Genomic DNA, 21,076 nt, shown 5'->3' on the forward strand with positions numbered 1-21,076 from the left:
GTTATTTTTCCATATAAGATCACATGCAATCATGCTAATTTAAAAAGAGCCATGTACATATTTTCTAAAAGCATCATAGCAGTAATCTTATATTCACTGGAATTAAAGCTGTAATTGAAAGCATATTTATTAGGGAGCCTAGGGTTTGCCAATCAGAAGGTCGGCGGTTCGAATCCCCACGACATGGTGAGCTCCTGTTGCTCGGTCCCAGCTCCTGCCAACCTAGCAGTTCGAAAGCACGTCAAAGTGCAAGTATATAAATAGGTACTGCTCCGGTGGGAAGGTAAACAGTGTTCTCGTGCGCTGCTTTGGTTTCACCAGAAGCGGCTTAGTCATGCTGGCCACATGACCCGGAAAAACTGTCTGCGGACAAACATTGGCTTCCTCGGCCAGTAAAGTGAGATGAATGCCGCAACCCCAGAGTCGTTCACTACTGGACTTAACTGTCAGGGGTCCTTTAACCTTACCTTTACCACTGCTGTGGTACCTACGGTCCCTTTAATGGCCTACTGCACTGTGTTCCAGAATAAGCTTGCAGCAAACATATGTATCGTTTTGCATTTTAAAATGTCCACTGACTTAAATCACCTTGCATGCAGGAAATGTGATAGATGCAACAAGGCAATGCAAAGTGGACAAAAAAATCCTAAAGTCTGGCCAACTAACATTTCCTTCCTAATTCTGCAGCAGATGAAGCTCTCTACGTCATCAGATTGAGGAGTGATAGGATGGCAGCTTGTCTGCATTGCCAGCCAGTGCTAAATCCTTCCTGTTCACCTCTTGAGTTAACATGCCTAGATCTGCATGTAGGCCCACTTGAACAGAGCTTCAGTTTGCCAGTGTGGTGAATGGTTACCCAAATGGACAATTAGAGAAGATGAGGTGATATTTGAGGACAGACCACAACTCAGTGGTAGAGCATGTGTTTGAATGTAGAAGGTCCTAGAGAATGCAGAGAGCCATTGCCAGAGTAGACAGTACTAAGCTAGATGGGCAAAATAATTTTACCTGATATAAAGTAGTTTTCTATTTTCTACACAGGCGGCAACCATTTTAGGTGTGTCCAATTGATGTGCAGTTGCCAGAGCACGGGTCCTTTTGGACCCGGAAGAGGGCATAACAGGGGCAGGGGCACTTATGCGCACTCTGTCGATGCACACGGAGGCTGGGAACGGAACCCCGGTACAAAATGGTTGCCATCTGTACTTTTACACCCAAAGCCTGTGCTGGCTTTCCTCCTGGCTTTGTGGAACGATCTGTCTCCATTCCCCATCTTTCAGCATTATAGTCTGTCTGAAGAACAATCTTGTTGAGAATCTTCACCTTTTAGCTTGTTGTATTTACCCCATCTTCAGATAAATTATCCTTTTGTTTTAGAGAGCGTGCTGTCCAAGAGCTTCGCCGCCAGAGTCTGGGAGCTCCATACCAATTAACTTCTACAATAAGGACATCATCACCTGAACGTTCTCGCCACCGGTCTTCGGACAAGTCTCTGGACAGATCTTCGGAATGGTGAGAACATTACTTTACTTAGTAGTGATATGAGATCTTAGCTCTGAAATAATGCGCTTTTTATTCTGTTTATATGTCCTGCACAGTTGTAGAGTTCAGGAACAAATTTGTTTGGGCATCAATATAAAGTATTTTCTCCTCACTCATAAGATAATGGTTGTATTCACATGAACAAAGGCCACCACCACACACACACCCCGCCCCAGAAACCACACTCTTGTTCATTATAGATGTTTCAAATAAGTGTTTAGAAGTAAAATGGGAATGAGTGATACTTCCTCACTCTTGACTTCCAGATCACCCGAGGGTGGAGATGCTAACTTTTCCTGTGGGGAGATAAGTATTCTGTTTTTCCCAGGTTCTGTACTTTCATCACTGATGTTTTCAGACAGTAACTGTTACTGATTTGTAGATCACCCTTGCTATGTCTACATTCATTCTTGAACCTTTGCTTCCAGGATGAATGAGCATGACTACCATTGCCCCTTTCCTTAGTGCATGATGTATTGGTTGTTAAGCATGCAATAGGCCTGAGATGAGGAGTAGTGTAATGGTTGTTGATATCATAAAGGCACTGATGGCTTGTTGCACCTGGGAAAGGTCATTTTCTTTCCCTGTGCAGTTCATAAGGGTTAAAAGCATTTGCAGTGTTCTCTACTATGTGAAACATTGGAGGTTCCCCCAAAAGTCTTCTCCCTTCCCCTCCTTCTCAGTTTTTTGACAGTATCTTTCCCATTCATATCAACTAGTCAGCTCAAGAGAGGAAGGCAGATGGATGAACTCGCAGATGTGTGTGACGTTAGTACGGAAGATACCCTAGAAGATAAAATCTGTTTGAAATGTCTTTCTTTGGGGATACAGCATTATACATATGAATAAAAGTGTTTATACAATCTAAAGTGCACATGGTTTCAATCCTTCGTTTTTCACTAACAAGTCTCCCCACCAGTGTAATTTTGGTGCACATGAATCCAAGCCACCTCTACTTTAATCACATTGTCTTACACAGCTTATTTAATTTTACACTGTAAAATTAATCACCTCTACTGTTCTTTTGGGGGTCATATGATGGCTACAGGGAAAAACGAGCCCATGTAAACTGCACAGCCTGTGTAGAATTCACTATGTAAACTTCATGCTCAAGTTAGTAGGGATCAGTGTATAATAGCCAGTTGCCATGGTAGCCTTTTGAGCAGTTGAGATTGGCTGTCTGTGCCAAAGCTTCTATATCATATTTGTGCACAAAATTCCTGTTAATGTATTTTCACATTAGATGTGTATGTTTAAATAAAAGCAGCACTGTTCTCTTATAGAAGATTTAGCAAGATGCCTCACTGTTCCTACTCTGTACCTAACCTTGGGCAGAAAAATTGTCTGTGCACATATTATAGGCCAGGGTAAGGGGTTATCTTACCAGCTGAGTAGAGTTGGTTCTCTTTAACATACCATACTAAAGTTAAAAGCACGGTGTTGCAACGTCCTTAGTATGGAAAAAGAGGCAGGAGGAGTTACGAAGAACTGCAGAAAAAAAATGGCCATTTTAGAATTTGTATAAAACCAGAAATATATACAGTAGCATTAAGTTAACTCCATTCATATTATATATAAAGCAGGAGATGGGGGAGGGTCTTAATACACCAGTAAATTTCATGGGAGTGAGGCACTCAACATTCCCCCATAGGGTTCCCCACACTTCATTAACTATCCCAGACACTCTTCTGTTGGTCCTGATACTGAAAGTGAGTCAGGAACACAGAAAAGTGGCTGGAGCAACAGTTTACTTGAAGGATTATCTTATCCTATATGTGCCCACTCGAATGTTTCATATTTTCTATTGAATATTTTGAATCATTTTATTTAAACAGTTTAAAGGTTGGTAAATTAAACAGTATATAAATATTGTTAAATATACATTTGGGTTTGTGGGGATTGTTTTGTCAGAGCTTATTTTGATGATAAGTGAAGGACCAGGCTGAGAACTACAATAGACTAAAAGTTCTTGTGAGATAATTTAAACAAATGAAGAAGTGAGCAATGAAAGAGGCTAGGTTTTGTAAGTGAATTGAGTTATGAATGCATGGTGATTTTTAGCATGATTGTTTTTTAAAAATAGTGTATTAAGGGCCTTATAATTGAAACCAAGGAAAATAACTTACACATATTATTTGATTTGAGGGGCAACTGCCATTACGTACTGGATAATGTTAAACACCACAATTTTCCATCTTTTATAGGGATTCTATTTTGAAGAACTTCTAACTGAAGAAGATAATGAAAAAAAAGTCTGATATCTATTATAGAAATGCAAATGCAAAATTGAACTCAGGGTTTACTAAAACGATTGTTTTAATCCAATTGATGGTGGATAAGGTTCAGAATACTTCTTAAAAGAAGGAGTGTGCATGCACAAATATTTTATTTTAGCCACTGGAATATAAGTTTTAATATGCTGTTTTATGCAACCAATATCCACTCTTAGTACATGAAACTGAAAAGAAATGTGAAGATGACTTCAGCTGCATGCTGTCAAAGAAACATTATTAATGAACCTATCGCTGTAAAGATGAAAACAGAAAACAGTTTATCCTTTCTTTTATCTGTTGTAGCTTGATTGTATGCCTGCTAAGTTATGACACACTTTCACTTCAGGAGGAAATACATTTTTAAAATGAATTATATTTAATATATGTGGTTTAATTTTGAATACAAATCTGATGTTAAATTAATTAGTGGCTTGGATCCTAACTTCCATTCTGTGAACAGCATTCACATTCACTGAACAGAGCTCTACAACCTCCTTACAGAAAATCTGGTTCTGGAGATTGCAGGACCCTTAGGAAACGGGTCAGATATAGTAAGGCAGGGCTGCAGATGGAGGGGGAGTTTATGGAAATCACACTCATCCCTTGTGTGAAGAGAAAAGTAACTTCGGATTCAATCTAAAGTATCAAAAAGCAATTTGTTTTTAAAGTTAAACAAACAACAGTCTACTTATAGAAATAATAGTGTCAGCTCCTATTTCATATATATCCATTAACAGCGATGTGCTGGCTCTGCAGTTATATAACCCATTCTAAGCATTAAGTATTTTGAGGAGACAGCAGGTCTTCATCAGGCTGTAACTGGGTAACGTGTTTAAATTCTGAATAATGTCACAGTGTCTAAGAAAGTGTATTTGTAATGGCCATTAAATATATCATTTGTAAATAATAAAAACCCCATTAACACTTGTTTTAATTTGCAGTTGACAAAAATGCATACTGACAATAACACATATTCAGCTATGAAAATTACGTTCTTTAAAGTACAGACATTGTAAATGTTATTTAACACTATAAAACATTCATTTAATAAGAATTGTTCCAATTTTTCCTTATTAGAAGCCACTTGTTTTATTATAATGAAACACAATTCCTTATTCAGTGCATCTGAAAAAGAAAGTTTTCAGTAGTCCTTTCTTTTGTGTATTAAGCCAATTTCTAATTATGTTTAATCTAAGTGCTTGTTTGTTTTTTGAGATGATGGACATAAAATGATTAAGCCCTTTACAGTATTGTTTCCATCTCCAAAAGCTTTACAGAACTTTAAATCCTAAAAATGTACTGAAACCTCCCTCACCCCATCATTTTAAAGCTACATATGCAAGTATGTGTAACAAGATGGATTTATAAACTTTATATAAAAAAGGTAAAGGTACCCCTGCCCGTATGGGCCAGTCTTGACAGACTCTAGGGTTGTGCGCCCATCTCACTTAAGAGGCCGGGGGCCAGCGCTGTCCGAAGACACTTCCGGGTCACGTGGCCAGCGTGACAAAGCTGCATCTGGCGAGCCAGCGCAGCACACGGAAACGCCGTTTACCTTCCCGCCAGTAAGCGGTCCCTATTTATCTACTTGCACCTGGGGGTGCTTTCGAACTGCTGGGTTGGCAGGCGCTGGGACCAAGCAACGGGAGCGCACCCCGCCGCGGGGATTCGAACCACCGACCTTTCGATCTTTATATAGAAATATATTAATTCTGAAAAACTTCCCCAGCAGCTTTATTATTCAACACATTTCATTCCTTCCTACTAGTTACGACTCAGGGGAAAGTCAAATTTTAATTTTAATTGTAAAATGCTCCTTGCAAGCACATAACAAAGAAAAATTAAAGCTGGTGTTTATAGAATTGTAAGGGCATGCCCAAAGATTCCAGTTTGACCCCTCAATTCAAAAACCTATCTTTGTAGTACCACTTAAGCAACAAAATTGCTTTATCATAGTGCTTTTGAGATTCCTTCTGACTTTACTAAAATATTACCTTTCTAGACCCTATAGGTTTCCTGCTTCTGTGCAACTGATCTTACTTTGTAATATGTGAAACTGAATCCTTGTTCGAAAATTGTCATCACTTTAAAGGGGGAAGGAAAATGAAGAGCCAAAAGATATCAAATAACTCCTTTCTAGAGAGGTAACAATTCTCACTCTTCTTATAATCCTTTGGGTGAAGAACCAGTGAACTGAGAATTCATCATTCCTTGCTAATCTTAGTGATGATGTTTTCATTTATCAGTCTTCTCGCAATCCAAAAAGGAAACAGATGTGTCATTGTATTCAAATCAGTGCTGAACCAATGGTTTCCTCCACTTCTGTTATTCTGAGCATTATATTACTTGCCTTTGCTTAATTCTCTGAATGTTATAAGAATGACATTTATTCTATAAGATAAATTCATAAAATTTGGACACTGTTTGTAACAGACTTCATTGTATATACCTGTGCAAATGAATGCATGAATCAAACCTAAGGTAAGATTCTTTGTTATCAAAACTTCTCTCACCACTTTTTTATCAGCATAAAGGTGCCAGGTTTGACACTAAATATGGGGAAAAAACCTTTTTCTAAGAGTCAGTATTTACAAGGCAGAATATACAAAGGTCAATATGAGCAACTTGCAAGTATATGTATGACCAAGGTGTTAATTGCTATAATCCCCTCCCCGCAAACTAACTTCTCCCAATACTTCTTTGGCACAGAAAGAAGTGAATAAGATAGCATGTGTGTGCATACAAGAAAACTTGATTTCTGTATAACTCTGTTTTTATTTAGTGTAATTACATTGGCATTTAAGTGCAACTAGTTCCCCCCCTCAAACAGGTAGAAAAGTTTGCTGATCAGTATGGCATGATGACAACTACATTGGCTTTGGAGTCTTCCTATGAAATAATAAATTCAATGTAATACTGGCCTGGTTCACACATAACAGGAAACCATGGTTTCTTACCATATGAACAAGCTGCAGTAAGCCTTGGACTTAAGTGCTACTCCTCTCTCAATATATTTTCAGATTCTGATTTGTTCTCACTGACAAGTTTAAACAAACCACTTACCCAACTTTGGACAAAACGAGGCTAGAGAGGCTGCACAATTCTATGGGATAACTCATGGTTAATTCAGTATTACGTGTAAATCAGACCATGGGTCTTTTTCTGCAGGTTTACAATTCCCTGGTTTCTTTTAAAACAAATAAATAAATTGTACAACTCCCCAGTGTTGTTGTTTTAATTGGTGGGGGAAAGCTTTCTTGTTGAGTTCACAGAGTGCAATTTCTACAGTTGTATTATATGCAGTCTTACGGACGAACGTAATTATTGTACTAGTCTGAAACAATTAGTACACCCACTGAATCAACTGAGCCTTACAAATGCTACTATTAGACCACATCACTTGATAACTAAAAGCTTTTCAAAACTGATTACTTAGTTGGGAATATAAAGGTGAAAGAAAGGTAAACAAACTATTGTCTTCTTTATGTAATTGTGTGGGTGTGGTTAACATGGTACAGGAAAGTTTGTTCTTTCCCACATGGTGCAGCTAAGAAAACAGTGAGTGTATCAGTCATTGCACATTGTTCTCTAACCTCCCCCCCCCCTCCAAATTCAGAAACAAACCTGAGCTGTGCAGAATTGTATTAGAAATCTGGCCAACATTCTGCATCCTCCTCAGTGCCTTGGATCTAGTGTTCTTCGGGAGAATTGGGGGTCTGGAAAGGAATGGAGGCAACAAGCAACAACACAGTGCAGAATATTCAGAAGGGAAATCGCCAAAACTGTCCTTTTCTTTTTCAAACCGCAAATAGGGGAATCATATTTTAAATTAGTCCACTCACTATAAAACAGTGGTTCCCGACCTTTTTTGGGCCATGCCCCACCTAAGCATCTTTAAAATCCTGATGCCACCCCCGTGACATATAATTCTTATTCAAAAAGTGAACTCCACATGGAGGAAGCCTAAGAGGCTATTCACTGTTAATAACTCATTCTCTAATTGACCCGCTTAAAAATCAAATTGCCCCCCCCCCGTGGGGTGTGTTGCCCACGTTGGGAACCATGGCTATAAAACAAACACATTTGTTTTATTTGAGATGTGTGTTTTCAGAATCCATGCTATTCCGGTGACCATAATTGGTTTGTTTTTAATAATTTCTAAATGTTATATTGTTCATAACCTACCCTGGGACCTGGTGAAGGGCAAGTGGTGTTGGTATTGATGATGATTTTAACAACAAACACCACCACTACCCCCTTAAGAGGAATATCTCTTCTGAGAGGTAAGATGTAGGGCACACAGATAATGAAAATCTCCCCTCCCAGTCTGAATGTGACCACCTCAGCATATACTTTATTCTGCAAGACTTGCTCAAATAAAATATTTTTTCCATTTTTTATTTTCGTAGATGATGTGTCTATGCAAATTACAGTGGTACCTCGGGTTAAGTACTTAATTCGTTCCGGAGGTCCGTACTTAACCTGAAACTGTTCTTAACCTGAAGCACCACTTTAGCTAATGGGGCCTCCTGCTGCTGCCGCGTCGCCGGAGCACGATTTCTGTTCTCTGAAGCAAAGTTCTTAACCTGAAGCACCATTTCTGTGTTAGCAGAGTCTGTAACCTGAAGCGTATGTAACCTAAAGCGTATGTAACCCGAGGTACCACTGTAAATGTTTATTTTCATAAACTGATTTAATGAACCTATAAAGCGCCACTTTTGTTGCCAAATGTCTTCACTAGACATAGCTATATTATTAGAAGAATAATTCTATATTGTCAGTAGAATAATATATGAGAGAAATATGATGGTATTTTAACAACTACAATTTGGGGTGATAACCGAATATGTTTTCTAATTCACTATATATCCCAAACCTGACAGTAATAGTCCAAATTAAATATATTCAGTCACTCATATCCTCACATTAGGCAAACCCACTACAGTAGTTAAGATAAAATGTGAGGGCATCCACCTGCCATCTGCATACTCTGAGTAGACCTGCTGAAATTAGTAAAGAAATTTATTACAATTGATATACCCTGAGTATGATTAACACTGAATATCAAAGAATTTTCATTTGAGGATCTTTGGCAGTTAAACAGGACTTCTCTTAACACTCTTCTAAGACTTTTGTTTGTGTGGAACTTTCAACTTGTTTTCCTTTGCCTGAAACAGAATTCCCACATCCGGCTGCTTTGATCAGCGTCGTCACCAGGTAAATAAAGCTCTTACTGCACACGGAAATGGAATTTTCCTTCTTTCAGAACTGTTCTACGATTCCACACTCAACTTTAATCTCCCTTGGACACTGCTCTCTCTGCAGCTCAGCGGCAGAGCCCATACTTTGCGTGCATAAAGTCCCAGCTCAAAATCCTGGCTGGCTGAGTTAGAAATACTCGGGAGTAGAAAGACGGACCTCTGCCGTTTTATAAGTATTTTCTTCTTCCAAAAGACAGTAACCGTCGCTTGCTCTCGCAGCGAAAAGCGTGACTGCAAAGTAGCAAGTTGATGGGCAAGAACAATTTCTTATGCCAGGACAAACATGGTAACTTCTGAGGTGGCAAGTCGTTGTCTTCCCATTTATTTTCAAATCGATCGATTTTATTCATGTTTAGGTCAGCAGAACTATACAACCAAGAACACCGCAACATATTGGTGGTCATCACAACCTCCTACAAGAATAAAAGTTATGCAACTCTGGTTAATGGAAGATAAACCTCCCATGTCTTACTTTTGACCTGAAAACTACCCACACGCAGCTCAGGTAAAACACCTGTTCGCTGGCTGGGTTCATATTCCAAAAACCACTGTATTCGGTGGCGAAGGTGGGAATTCCTTTGAATTGAATTCGAAGAACCTGACAAACGGAGGTTGCCACCCGAGGACATGGGAGCAAACTTAACGGGACTTGCTTCCGAGTAGACCGTGGAGCCAAGTGACCAACTTGACCCTCCCGCCAAACAAGAGGCGCGGCGGGCAGCTGGAGCCCAGTCCCAGCTTTCCCAGCGCTTTATCCGCTTTCTTGAGGCTTTTCCTGCCATGGGCGGCAACGCTGGGAGGAGGAGGAGGAGCGGCGAGGCCAGGTTGCGTTGCCTTGCAGGGTCGGTCCCAGGGCAGGCGGGGCTGCTTAAAGCGAGCCTCGGGCACGCTCACTCCCTTCCCGGCTCTAGCCAGAGCCAATGAGCCGCTCCTCGAGCGCCTGGCTCGCCTGGCTGGCAGCGCCGCCCGGGGCAACACACTCCGCCTCCTCAAGGTGCCTGGGAGGCTCCCTTCCCGCCTCCAGTTGCAGCCGGTTCGCCTGCTGACTGGAGAGACCCCGCGTTGCTGGCGTGCGTGTGAAGCAACAAGGTGGGTGGCTGGAGGGCCGGGTAGCGTTGCAGTTCAGGGAGTTAGTTGCTAAGGGCGAGTTTCCGCGGAGTTGCAAGCAGCGCACCTGCCTTGCCTGGCGCGCGGTTCACCTTTCAGCGCCGCCATAGGCGAGCAGGCCAGGAGTTTTTAAACCTCCTCGGCTTCCTCTTCCGCGCGGCCCAGTCCTCTCCGCGTTTAGTTCAGTCAGTAAGGACTTAACTTTCAGGTAAGTGCTGGGACCTGCTTTCCTGCAACCTGCGCTATTCTTAGCTGTGAATGGCTTCTGGGATAACAGCCCTGTGAGAGCACCATAGGATGCTTTCTTATCCTCTTGCCAGAAATTGAAACGGGTTTTTCGTTTGTATGCTTGAGATCCCTTAGCCTGGGTTAGTTATCCTGGAACTACCTTCTTGTGTTCACTGTCTGAGTGGTTAAATAATAATAATAATAATAATAATAATAATAATAAATTTTATTATACGTACCGTACCTTGCCCATCTGACTGGGTTGCCCCAACCACTCTGGGTAGCTTCCAACATATATAAAAACATAATAATATGCTATATTACACATTTAAAGGTTTCCCTATACATTTGGAAGAGGCGATTCTCCTTTTAATTTCCAGCAAAAGATATGCAGGTCAGAGTTTCCCTTTTCCCCTTTTCGTTGTGTAGATGGAACCAAACACCAGTCGTGGAAGATCGTATCTCTCTGGGCTAATTAACTGGTTTTCATTTTCATATAGTAATAATCAGGGATTATTTGAACTTTAGTAGAAGGTTGTGAAGAAACATCCATGGAAGGGTGTTTCAACACCACGTTTTACTACTTCTGATCCATGTTGATTGTCAATTAATCAGCGGTAACTAATCTGCATAAAATTTACAATCCAATTCCTGCCTGCTCAGAGTAAGTCCCGCTGAATTCAGTAGGGATTACTTTGAGGTAAATGTGTATAGGATTGCAGCCTAAGTGATAGTAAATACACATTCTGACTGTAACTGTTATTACGGATTAATCCCAAATAGAAGAGGAGGTGCCACCCTCATCCTTATTGATGGAGCTGATCCACTTTTGCACGTAGCACAAGAAAGATGAAAAACCTTTACACCTTGACCCTAAGCAAGTCCCGCTATATGTATGCTATCATGAAAAGCTCCTCCATGTATTCATAAGAATGAAGTTTTTAACTAGAAGTCATTTGCTGTTTGGTCAAAAGCTATGACTTCATTGACCATTTTTAACTGTTAGACCTGCTTGGAATTATTATGACACAGGACTAGAAATCCAGTTCTGTACCCATTTTGGAAGTAAGGTTCATTGAGGTACGAATTACAGATATACATCTCTGCAAAGTGTTAGAAGGTTGTGCAACAATCTTTATTAAACTACATTTTATTTATACAGCTATGACAGTACTTATAGAGAATATATATATTAAGTATGTATGCAGGAGAATCTTCATTATTTCAATCTTAATGTCCAAATTAAATTTGCATACCACAGATTCATGATCAGTATCATTGCATAGCAGCTATTTAGTAATAACTTTATGAAATCAATGGGATTTAAGGCTGCAATCCTAGCCCTCTTAATCTGGGAGTAGGCCTCACAGAACTCAGTAGGGCCTACTTCTGGGGACCGTGCTGTTTATGTGTTTTAAAGTTTGCAACTCCATTTCTGTTCCATTGTTCCATTTCTGTAAATCTCTCACCAAGTATTTTGGAAGCTGCCTCCTTTTCCCTTTCGATGTGTGAGGTTTTGGTGTAGGTGGATGCTCACGTTCTTTAAACAAGTCAACATTCTGTTATCATATCGGTTTACATTTTTCATCACAGTATTTCATTCCTTGAACTCTTGTTCCCTAAACTCTTGTACCAGAACAAAACATCAAAAGATTTTAAGCTGATAGTATAGAGCACCCAAGATACCAACAAAGCTTAAGATTTCAGTTGCTCTAGTTTCCATGCAGGTTAACCCTCTGTATGGGCAGAGGCAGCACATCTGTATGTGCAAAGAAATGCTTATGTAGACCTGATTCCTCCGCAGAATAAAATGGGGTCAATTCATTTGTTTATTGCACCGTGTTATTTACATAACACATGTGTGGCTAAATGTATGTGCAGTGAATACGGTCAACTCCCGATTTGTGCAGGAGTTGAGTCATCGTCCATCCCCTTTTCCGGCCATTTCTGGGTTGCCACGACGTGTGTGGTCACACATGAGTTGGATGTGTGTAAATCGGTCATTGCCCGTGCATGCCAAATTCATATAAGAAGTGGACCTTAGAGTTCATTTGATACATTTAATATATAACTGGACAGCTATATTTGGTATGTTATGCATGGGCAGAGCCAGGATTATTTTTTAGATGGGGCATGCTTTATGTTAGGAGGGGCAGAACTGAGTTATCTGTGACACAATTGGTCAGTTAAGTATTTTTATTTACTTACTTGATTGGGGGTAGGCAGCTGCCCCCCACCCTCCTAGCTGTGTTATGGATTATCAAATTTGCACTGTATTCAAGCATTCATTAAATCAGGAGTGGGAACCTGTGACCTCCAGCTGTTGTTGGACTCCAACTCCCATCAGCGCCAGCCGACATAGTCAGTAGGTGAGAATGATGGGAGCTATAGTCCAGCAAGAACTGGAGGTTCACAGGTTCCCCAGCCCCACATTATACTTAAGCAAGATGTGCATAAGACTAAGTTGTACAAAAGTGTAAAAATGTTTTGGATTTGATTTATTTTAACTTCTTGAGGCCTGAACGTAATATACATTCGAAAGCTAAATCTCCATATACAGAATTCTCCTCCTAAGGTTCAGCACTTATTAGCAAGTGGTGTCTTTGCTTATGAGTTGCAGTGCAAAGTTATGTGTTATATGTTTTCTATTGCATAGATTGTGAACAAAGTGATCCACAGATGTTCTGAGGAAATATAATGATGCAATTCAATTGCCCTATCCAAATATTTATGTCACAACTCATTGGGTTGCAGATTGTTTCCACTTATAACCACCTGAAATCTCCAACTTGTTTTGCATTTATGCAAATTCTCGAGTAGAACTCTCAATCAGCAGGTTTCACAGGGCAAAGATTAGGAGAAAAAACAGGACATTCTTATATTTGTTTGCCTTCTAGCTGTGTAATCATTGAAGAAAAGACGGCATGGTAGGCTTATCATGGGAGGGGGGGAAAGTACTTTTATCCTGATCTGGCACAGAAACAGGAATGTTGCTTCCTTGTTTTGCTGGCAGATTAGTTTTTTACAGTGTCTTGTTTTAAACACAAACTATCAGCACAATTCAAAGTGCTGGTGCTGACCTTTAAAGCCCTAAACGGCCTCGGTCCAGTATACCTGAAGGAATGTCTCCACCCCCATCGTTCTGCCCGGACACTGAGGTCCAGTGCCGAGGGCCTTCTGGCGGTTCCCTCATTGCGAGAAGTGAGGTTACAGGGAACCAGACAGAGGGCCTTCTCGGTAGTGGCGCCCACCGTGTGGAACGCCCTCCCTTCAGATGTGAAGGAAATAAGCAGCTATCTTATCTTTAAAAGACATCTGAAGGCAGCCCTGTTTAGTGAAGCTTTTAATGTTTAATAGACTATTGTATTTTAATATTCTGTTAAAAGCCGCCCAGAGTGGCTGGGGAAACCCAGCCAGATGGACGGGGTATAAATAATAAATTATTATTATTATTATTATTATTATTATTATTATTATTAGTTGTTGTTGTTGTTGTTGTTGTTGTTGTTGTTGTTGTTGTTTTCTTTGTAAAGAGAAATATTTTTCAAATGAATTGATCTTTCTCAGAGGCTCTTCAGGTCAAGTAGCTTATCTCCTTACTGTAATTTCTAATTTTTCCCTTTTGGTTTATACTGATTGTTTACACCTGGGCTTCTTTGTATGTTTATATATATTTGTTAGTTTCTTGATAACAATATTCAATGAGCAAATATAATAGCTTAACAACATTTTTCAATACAAACACACACCGAGGTAACACAATTGCAGCTCTGAACATATCCACTGACATAAAGGCATAAGTAATTTCATAAGGCTAAAACATACATCCAGCTGACAGAGATTAAAATCCTTTTAGTACTAAATTAATAGCAACATTAAAATGATACAATCCTAAAATACTGGGTGAATAGTAGAGGCTTTCCTTAGTTTTGGGGGTTGGACTAGATGACCCTTGGGGTCCCTTCCAACTCTACAGTTCTGTGATTCTATTAAAAAAAGTACTATCTGTAGGTGCTAGGCAGACTTCTTGTGGTAAAGGGGGACATTCTGTATCTGAATTGTCTTGATGCTGCAAGATAATTCAGAGACGGATTCACTTAGCACTTTGGAATATAGGACCGGTCAAGAGAATAATGAACCTCCAATTATTAGATATTTCTTGAATAGCATAATTAGGGAATGCAACCTCATGCTGAGGTGGTTCTTTGAATCGGGGAGGGAATGACTGGGAATTGACCACTCTGTGTTTTCTTCTGGCATGTTTTGTGCTCATCTGAAAAATGCACTATCCTGAACTTTTAGAAATGGGACATTATGTTAGACGTCCCCAACATGGCATTTTTGCACTCCCGTGCATATAGCCAGCTTAAAGGCCAAACCACACATTACTTTTTAAAAACTAAATAACCAAAATGACCCTTTTAGATAGCATAATAGAAATGTGTTCTCAATTGCTGTGCATGTCCCAGCGGCTAGGTTTTCTCTTTAGCAGTTGTGGAAACAACTGTTGGAAACCGATCAGGCCTCCACTTTTGTGTTTACTGCATGGAAACCCATCTATTTAAATGTTTATATGCCATTAATAACAAGCACTGTACATTTATTTTGCCATTTAAATTTAAGTACTTTTTGTACAGTACTTGACTTTAAAATGATGTAAATGGCTCTTAGGCATTCAGTACCGAACAATTAACCAAAGGCACTTGATTACAGGGCACCTGTATAATTGTTCATCATCTCAGTGAAACCACTGGTAGTAAACTGTCATGCTGGTACCCTCAGCCTTATTTTAAAAATAACAGTATTCCGGAATACATACTGGGGAGTGGAGGTTAATTTAGAACTGGACATGCCTGTTTAAGGCCACAAAATGAAAATGCCTTAAGCAATCATTGGTGCTTTACAGCTTCCTAATTTCAGAAAGGATGCCAGTCCTTTGGGCATGCTGAGGATGTATCAGGGACACGATAGCTAGTTTTCCTTAGAAAATGGCTTATGCACTGAGTATTATTTTCCTTTTAGTAAAGGCCAGGGTATGACAGTAAGTAAACCCAGCTGATTCAGTCCCTAGTGTTTGATCTAGTATTATCCTAGCTTGAAAACTGCACAACTGAACACTTCAAATAATTCATGTTTCAGAGCAGTAATGTTAGGCTGGATGACCTAATGTCAGTTGATTTTTCACGCTATCAGGTAGTTATTATTATTATTTTATTATTTATACCCCACCCATCTGGCTGGGTTGCCCCAGCCACTCTGGGCGGCTTCCAACACATAGAAACATAATAAAATATCAGACATTAAAATTTTTCCGATACAGGGCTACCTTCAGGTGTCTTCTAAAAGTTGTGTAGTTCTTTATCTCCTTGACATCTGATGGGAGGGCGTTCCACAGGTAGGGCACCACTACTGAGAAGGCCCTCTGCCTGGTTCCCTGTAACTTCACTTTTCACAGCAAGGGAACCACCAGAAGGCCATTTGAGCTGGACCTCAGTGTCTGGACTGAACGATGGGGATGGAGATGCTCCTTCAGGTACTCCTAAGGCCAGTGCAGCGGGGTGTGGGGTGGAATGGCAATTTGAATAGTAGTTAAGTGACACTGCAAATACGAAACATTCCTTGATAACTTACTGTACTTTCAGCAGTTTTTATCTTTTTTTTTATCTAGATCTGCTCCCGTTCACAGATTAGCAATAATAAAATAAAACAGCTCAGATGTGCTCCAGTTCTCCTAAAATGTTACCTCACAGCAAACTTCTCTAAAGGGAAAGTGACTGTCCAGACAAGTTGAGACTTTGCCTAGCTGCCTCTTGCCATACTGGAGTTCAAAATTATGTAGTGTCAAAACCAAGGAGAGGCTGCTTCACGGTGGGGCAGGGGAACTTAGCGTGCTGTGTCATAGGGAACATTTGCTATTATTTGTTATACACATTAAAGCACCTAATGTTTTCTGTGTTCTGTACAGATACTAAAAGATAAGGCTATCTGTAACCTGCAATAGGAAAGGAATGGTGGAGGGGGCAGGTTCACCTTTCAGTGGCTGATGGAAGGGGCCATGCTGGGCTCCCATTTGCCATGATGCTTTTCCTGGTATGTAGTGATTAAGTGCAGGCTCCCAGTCGCTCTTGGTCTCTCTGCAAGTGACAGAGGCCCCAGTGTGCCTCCCTTCAGCAAGGTAACTGGCAGTTGATGCAGAGTGCATGTTGCCTACCTTTGACTAAGACAGGTTATATGGCCAAGTTTTCATATTGTAGAGTTGGAAGGGACCCAAGGGTCATCTAGTCCAACCCCCTGCAATGCAGGAATCTCAGCTGAAACATCCATCACAGATGGCCATCCAGCTCTGCTTAAAAACCTACAATGAATGAGAGTCCACAACCTTTCTATAGAGATGACTGATCATACAAATCTGTAGTTTTTGGCTTACAGGTTCAGTATCGAAGCAAGATTGATATCTCAGTTAGGTCTCACAGAATTGCCCATTGAATACTATAGAACTAGGTTCGCTCAAGGGACTCATTTACTTAAGGGGCAAAGTCATTCCATGCATGTCCTTTGTTTAAAGCTTATGTGTTACCCTTAACTGGAGACATTTCAGAACAACCTAAAAAAATTAAAAATCACATAACCTTCTTTTCTCCTTGTGTGGAGGAACAAGACGTACATAAGTTAATAGCTTACTTACCACTTACTTGCCTTTGGATTGCAAACACTTCCAATGAGATTTCCTTCTGTTTCATTGTAAGTAGGAGATAAAAAGGTTCAAATAATCACCCTGATAGCTCTATGCTTTTTTGCCACTTCAAATAAACTAATATAACAATGCACTGTAAACCTACATGATCAGCTTACTAAGCTTGAAAATTTGTGAAGCTGTTTTAACTGTTTATAAATGAATTGTCCTCCTTTTTTCAGGGGAGAGTAAGTTTGAATAAATAAATATTCTTTATTTATTTAAAGTGTTTTAAGCTGTTTCTAATGCTGTGCCCTTACAAAGTGATTTGCAGAGGAGTGAGAGACAAGGTACAATTAGTCACAGCAGAACAGATGTGCAGATTAATGTGAGAAATTGCTGTGATGACACAAACTATTTATGGCATGACTGAGATGTTGCTTGTGTTGTGACCACAATCCAGATAAACTGGAATTCTTTCATAATAAATCAACTTAGATGCCTCAACATCACGGGGAAATAGGTAACATGCTTGTGTTCAGGGGTAGCCTATTGAAGTATCTTGTCCTTGGAGCTGAGTAGCCAATCTATACATTATGCAGAATAAGGTGACAGGATTCTGGGCAATGCCAATGAAGACTGCAAGTGGAGGACTCAGTAAAACCCTACATCTGTTGCTCCTCCACTGAAAATATGGCATCTGTACATACTAAGTTACTGAATCGCTGAGAAATGTTCAGCTTCTTTCTAATGTACCAGATTTCATGCAAGGACAGTCAGAAGTATGTTTCTCACCCTTTTACAGTCCAGAATGCTACCATCTCATCCTGCATAATGCATAGTGAAGCTGTTGGACCCCTGTTGCCACTATTGTTTATCCTAGTATTAGAAATGTTAACTAGAGAAATACAAAAAATAATAACGATGAAATAACAGGAATTAAGGTTGGGCAGAGAGAGTACAAAGTGGAAACCTTTGTGGACAACGTTGACGTTGACAAATCCAGTGGAAAGTGTCCCAAGGACCAGGGCCATCTTTAGCAGATGCGGCGCCGGGGTGCAAATATCCACCCAGCGCCCCCAAATTACCACGGATGGGGGGGGGCGAAGCTGTGCACTGCCAGCCATGGAGAGGGGCGCAACTCTCCCCCATGCCGCTGCCGGAGAGCAATCCCTGCAGAGGCTTGGGAGGGAAGCTGCTCGCCCACCAGCCATATGGTTGATGGGGCACAGCTGGCGGGTGTGCAGGGAAAGGGGAACCCACCGGAAAAGCCGCACAGCTCCCCCACTCTCTGGGGCCCCCCTGAGAGGCCGTCGCCCTGGCGCAACACACCACTAAGCCCAATGGTAAAGACGGCTCTGCCAAGGACAATACAAACTATAACAAAAATTGGCAACTTAGCAGCATTCTATATAAATAAGAAAAAAATAAAAAATGATAGCTAAAAATCTAGACTCACAGGCAAAAGAAAGACTTGAGAATATTACGGGAATTAAAATGGAAAACAATTAAATATTTGGAGATATGGATATCAGCTAAGAACTTAAACATTTTCTGGGATAACTATGTTAAAATCTGGAACGAAATAAAAAAAGATGTAGGGAAATGGACTAGAATGAACCTTTCTTTGTTAGGAAGAAAACCTTTCTTTTGTTAGGCAGTCAAAATGAATGTTTTGCCCAATATGATCTTTTTATTTCAAACACTGCCAGTGCTAAATAGCCCAAACAGTGGAAGAAAAACTTGACAAACTTGATTTGGCAGGGTGGGGGGTGGTGAGAACTCCAAATTACCGGTAAGTTTAAAATCTGACAGATGTAAGAGGGGGCTTTTCGCTTCTGAAGACTTTCAGGCTGAGGAGTGAAAGAAGTGAGCTTATTCACAGGAATACATACTGACCAGGTGAGCAGCTGTATCCCTCAATAAATTATATACACCATCTACCCAGGACTAAGTGCCCCCCCCTTAATCTTTCCCCTGAAGTGCCTTCAGAATTATCATAGAAGCACAAGGCTTCAGGTCATATGCATAGCCCTTTAAGCTGTGAATGCTATCTGCTTATTGGTGAAGTGTGGGCCAGTTTTCACATGCAAAATTGTTTCTCTTGTATAGCTCATGATTGGAAAAAGTTTGCTACACTTGAGCATGCAAGGATCTAGTCTAATTGAGCCCTATATCTGAACAGAGATTTTGGGTGCAAATATATGAGACCTGAAGAAATCTGTCATGTAAAAAAACAGCCACACGGATGAGAATTAGACCGGGGCTCGTTTGTTTTTATCTTTTTGTCTCAGTGCAAATGTATTACAGTATTATATAATTTTGCTTATGAACTATTGGTATGGAATTCAGAGAATAGTTTAGACATTTTTCAGGGCCATGTCATAGAAGAGTGAGTGTAGTAGTGGGAAAATATTGGAAAAATAATTGTGTCGCTGCAGATTTATTTGCATCCACGAGACTGATTTGAACTCTGTACTAGGGTTTCTTCCAATACCATATTATTTTTGAACTCTGCTTTCATTATGGCTTTTTGTGTATGATTATTTTATATTGTGTCTTTTTAAAATTTTTGTAAGTCACTTTTGTACCTTTTAGATTAAAAACCTGGGATATAAATCATAACAAACTGTCCCAGGTGCGGCTTCTAAATTTATGTTTTTGTGGAAAGTATGTGAGAAAGGATGGGTATAATTATTTTCTCCATAACACTTAGTCATTGAGTTATCAAGAAACCCTATTTCTGTCTCACTATCTCCATGAATAATTCAATACGTTGCACTATTTGCATTGGATAAATTACAGTTACTCTGTCTGTAAAAAAACACACACATGATTATCTGCTTTTATGAGGAACCCTTTTCTCATTTTAGTGAGAAGAAGTGTATTCTATTAAATTTCAGTTTAAGATCTTCCCTATTATAGCACTAGAATGATGGAATCTTTTAATCAGGCAGCTTGTCTTTGGCAGCTTTTCAGTGCTACTCTTGTGGCAATTGAGAGGCTATTCTTTATTTCCAAGTCTGAATAACAATGGGCTAGAGCGAAAATGGCGGTGTTGCTTGGTTACATTTCATCGCTTGGGAATCAATGCTCCACATGGCTGGATCCAAACTCCAAGGAGATTTCTCAATAATTTATTAGTGATATGTGAGTGAGTAATGTCATATCTTAATTACTGTAGAAGTATCTTTCCAATTCACTGTGCCAATAAAAGGGTGCCGCCCCCCGTAAAAGTGTCTGTTTTGGTTCAATGTCACTTTGTCACTAGCCTTACATTTTACTTGTTCACACTTTGGAGCTCCAAGTTTTAATGATACTTTTCTTCGGTTGAGGATTCAGGGCTGACATGTGCTATGTAATATATCACTTTAGCAGTTGTTGAACGAATGTAATTCACATCGGACTCCAACGCTAAGGTTTTCTGCTCAGCTATCTGAACTTCTGAGGCCGTAGAAAGAACTAGGATTACAGTGGTGCCTCGGGTTAAGTACTTAATTCGTTCCAGAGGTCCATTCTTAACCTGAAACTGTTCACTACTTTAGCTAATGGGGCCTCCAGCTGCCGCTGCGCCGCCAGAGCACGATTTCTGTTCTCATCCTGAAGCAAAGTTCTTAACCTGAGGTACTATTTCTGGGTTAGCGGAGTCTGTAACCTGAAGCGTAGGTACCACTGTATAATGTTGTGTCAAGACATTATTCTCATGTGCAAGCTGAAACATCAGAATTGATGAAAAGAAGAAGTCGTTTTAGTGGAGTGTGAGTGTGTGTGTGAAGCACTGTAATGATGGACTGTATAGTCTCTATCATTTCAAGGAATTTCTTGTGTTCTTTCTTCACTTGAATTCCACAGATTCCAGGAGATATACTTGTTTCTAAGCAAGTGAGTTTGACGGTCTAGTCGCAATGCTCTTATTTTTAAATCTGTTCAATTCAAAGTTAATTGAGCAAGTTCAAAGTTAATAAGTGCACTCTGATACCACATCCAAACCA

The 21,076-nt window shown here is 40.2% G+C and overlaps 2 protein-coding genes across 14 annotated transcripts in view; both read left to right on the plus strand.

Annotated features, from left to right (window-relative positions):
* TSGA10 (testis specific 10) overlaps window positions 1-7,036 on the plus strand; it is a 39,010-nt gene extending 31,974 nt beyond the window's left edge. For 4 of the 10 annotated variants that reach the window (XR_014547219.1, XR_014547220.1, XR_014547221.1 and 1 more), the window contains exons 19-21: window positions 1,378-1,512; window positions 3,747-5,199; window positions 5,515-7,036. Coding sequence is in view for 6 of the 10 variants with exons in the window: in XM_083610586.1 (XP_083466712.1) it covers window positions 1,378-1,512; window positions 2,262-2,391 (265 nt within the window). In the remaining 4 variants the exon portion in view is untranslated. Of the gene's footprint in view, window positions 1-1,377; window positions 1,513-1,808; window positions 2,226-2,261; window positions 2,412-3,746; window positions 5,200-5,514 lie in introns of those variants that run through there. The other 6 variants (XM_083610586.1, XM_083610585.1, XM_083610582.1 and 3 more) reach the window with 3 other exon arrangements.
* A 1,800-nt stretch (window positions 7,037-8,836) lies between these two features.
* CRACDL (CRACD like) overlaps window positions 8,837-21,076 on the plus strand; it is a 56,321-nt gene continuing 44,081 nt past the window's right edge. For 2 of the 4 annotated variants that reach the window (XR_014547216.1, XM_083610564.1), the window contains exon 1: window positions 8,838-10,165. The gene's annotated coding sequence lies outside the window, so the exon portion shown is untranslated. Of the gene's footprint in view, window positions 10,392-21,076 lie in introns of all 4 variants that reach the window. The other 2 variants (XM_083610568.1, XM_083610565.1) reach the window with 2 other exon arrangements.

The sequence above is a fragment of the Podarcis filfolensis genome (genome assembly GCF_964270895.1).
Source record: "Podarcis filfolensis genome assembly, chromosome: 4".
Classification (NCBI taxonomy): Eukaryota; Metazoa; Chordata; class Lepidosauria; order Squamata; family Lacertidae; genus Podarcis; species Podarcis filfolensis.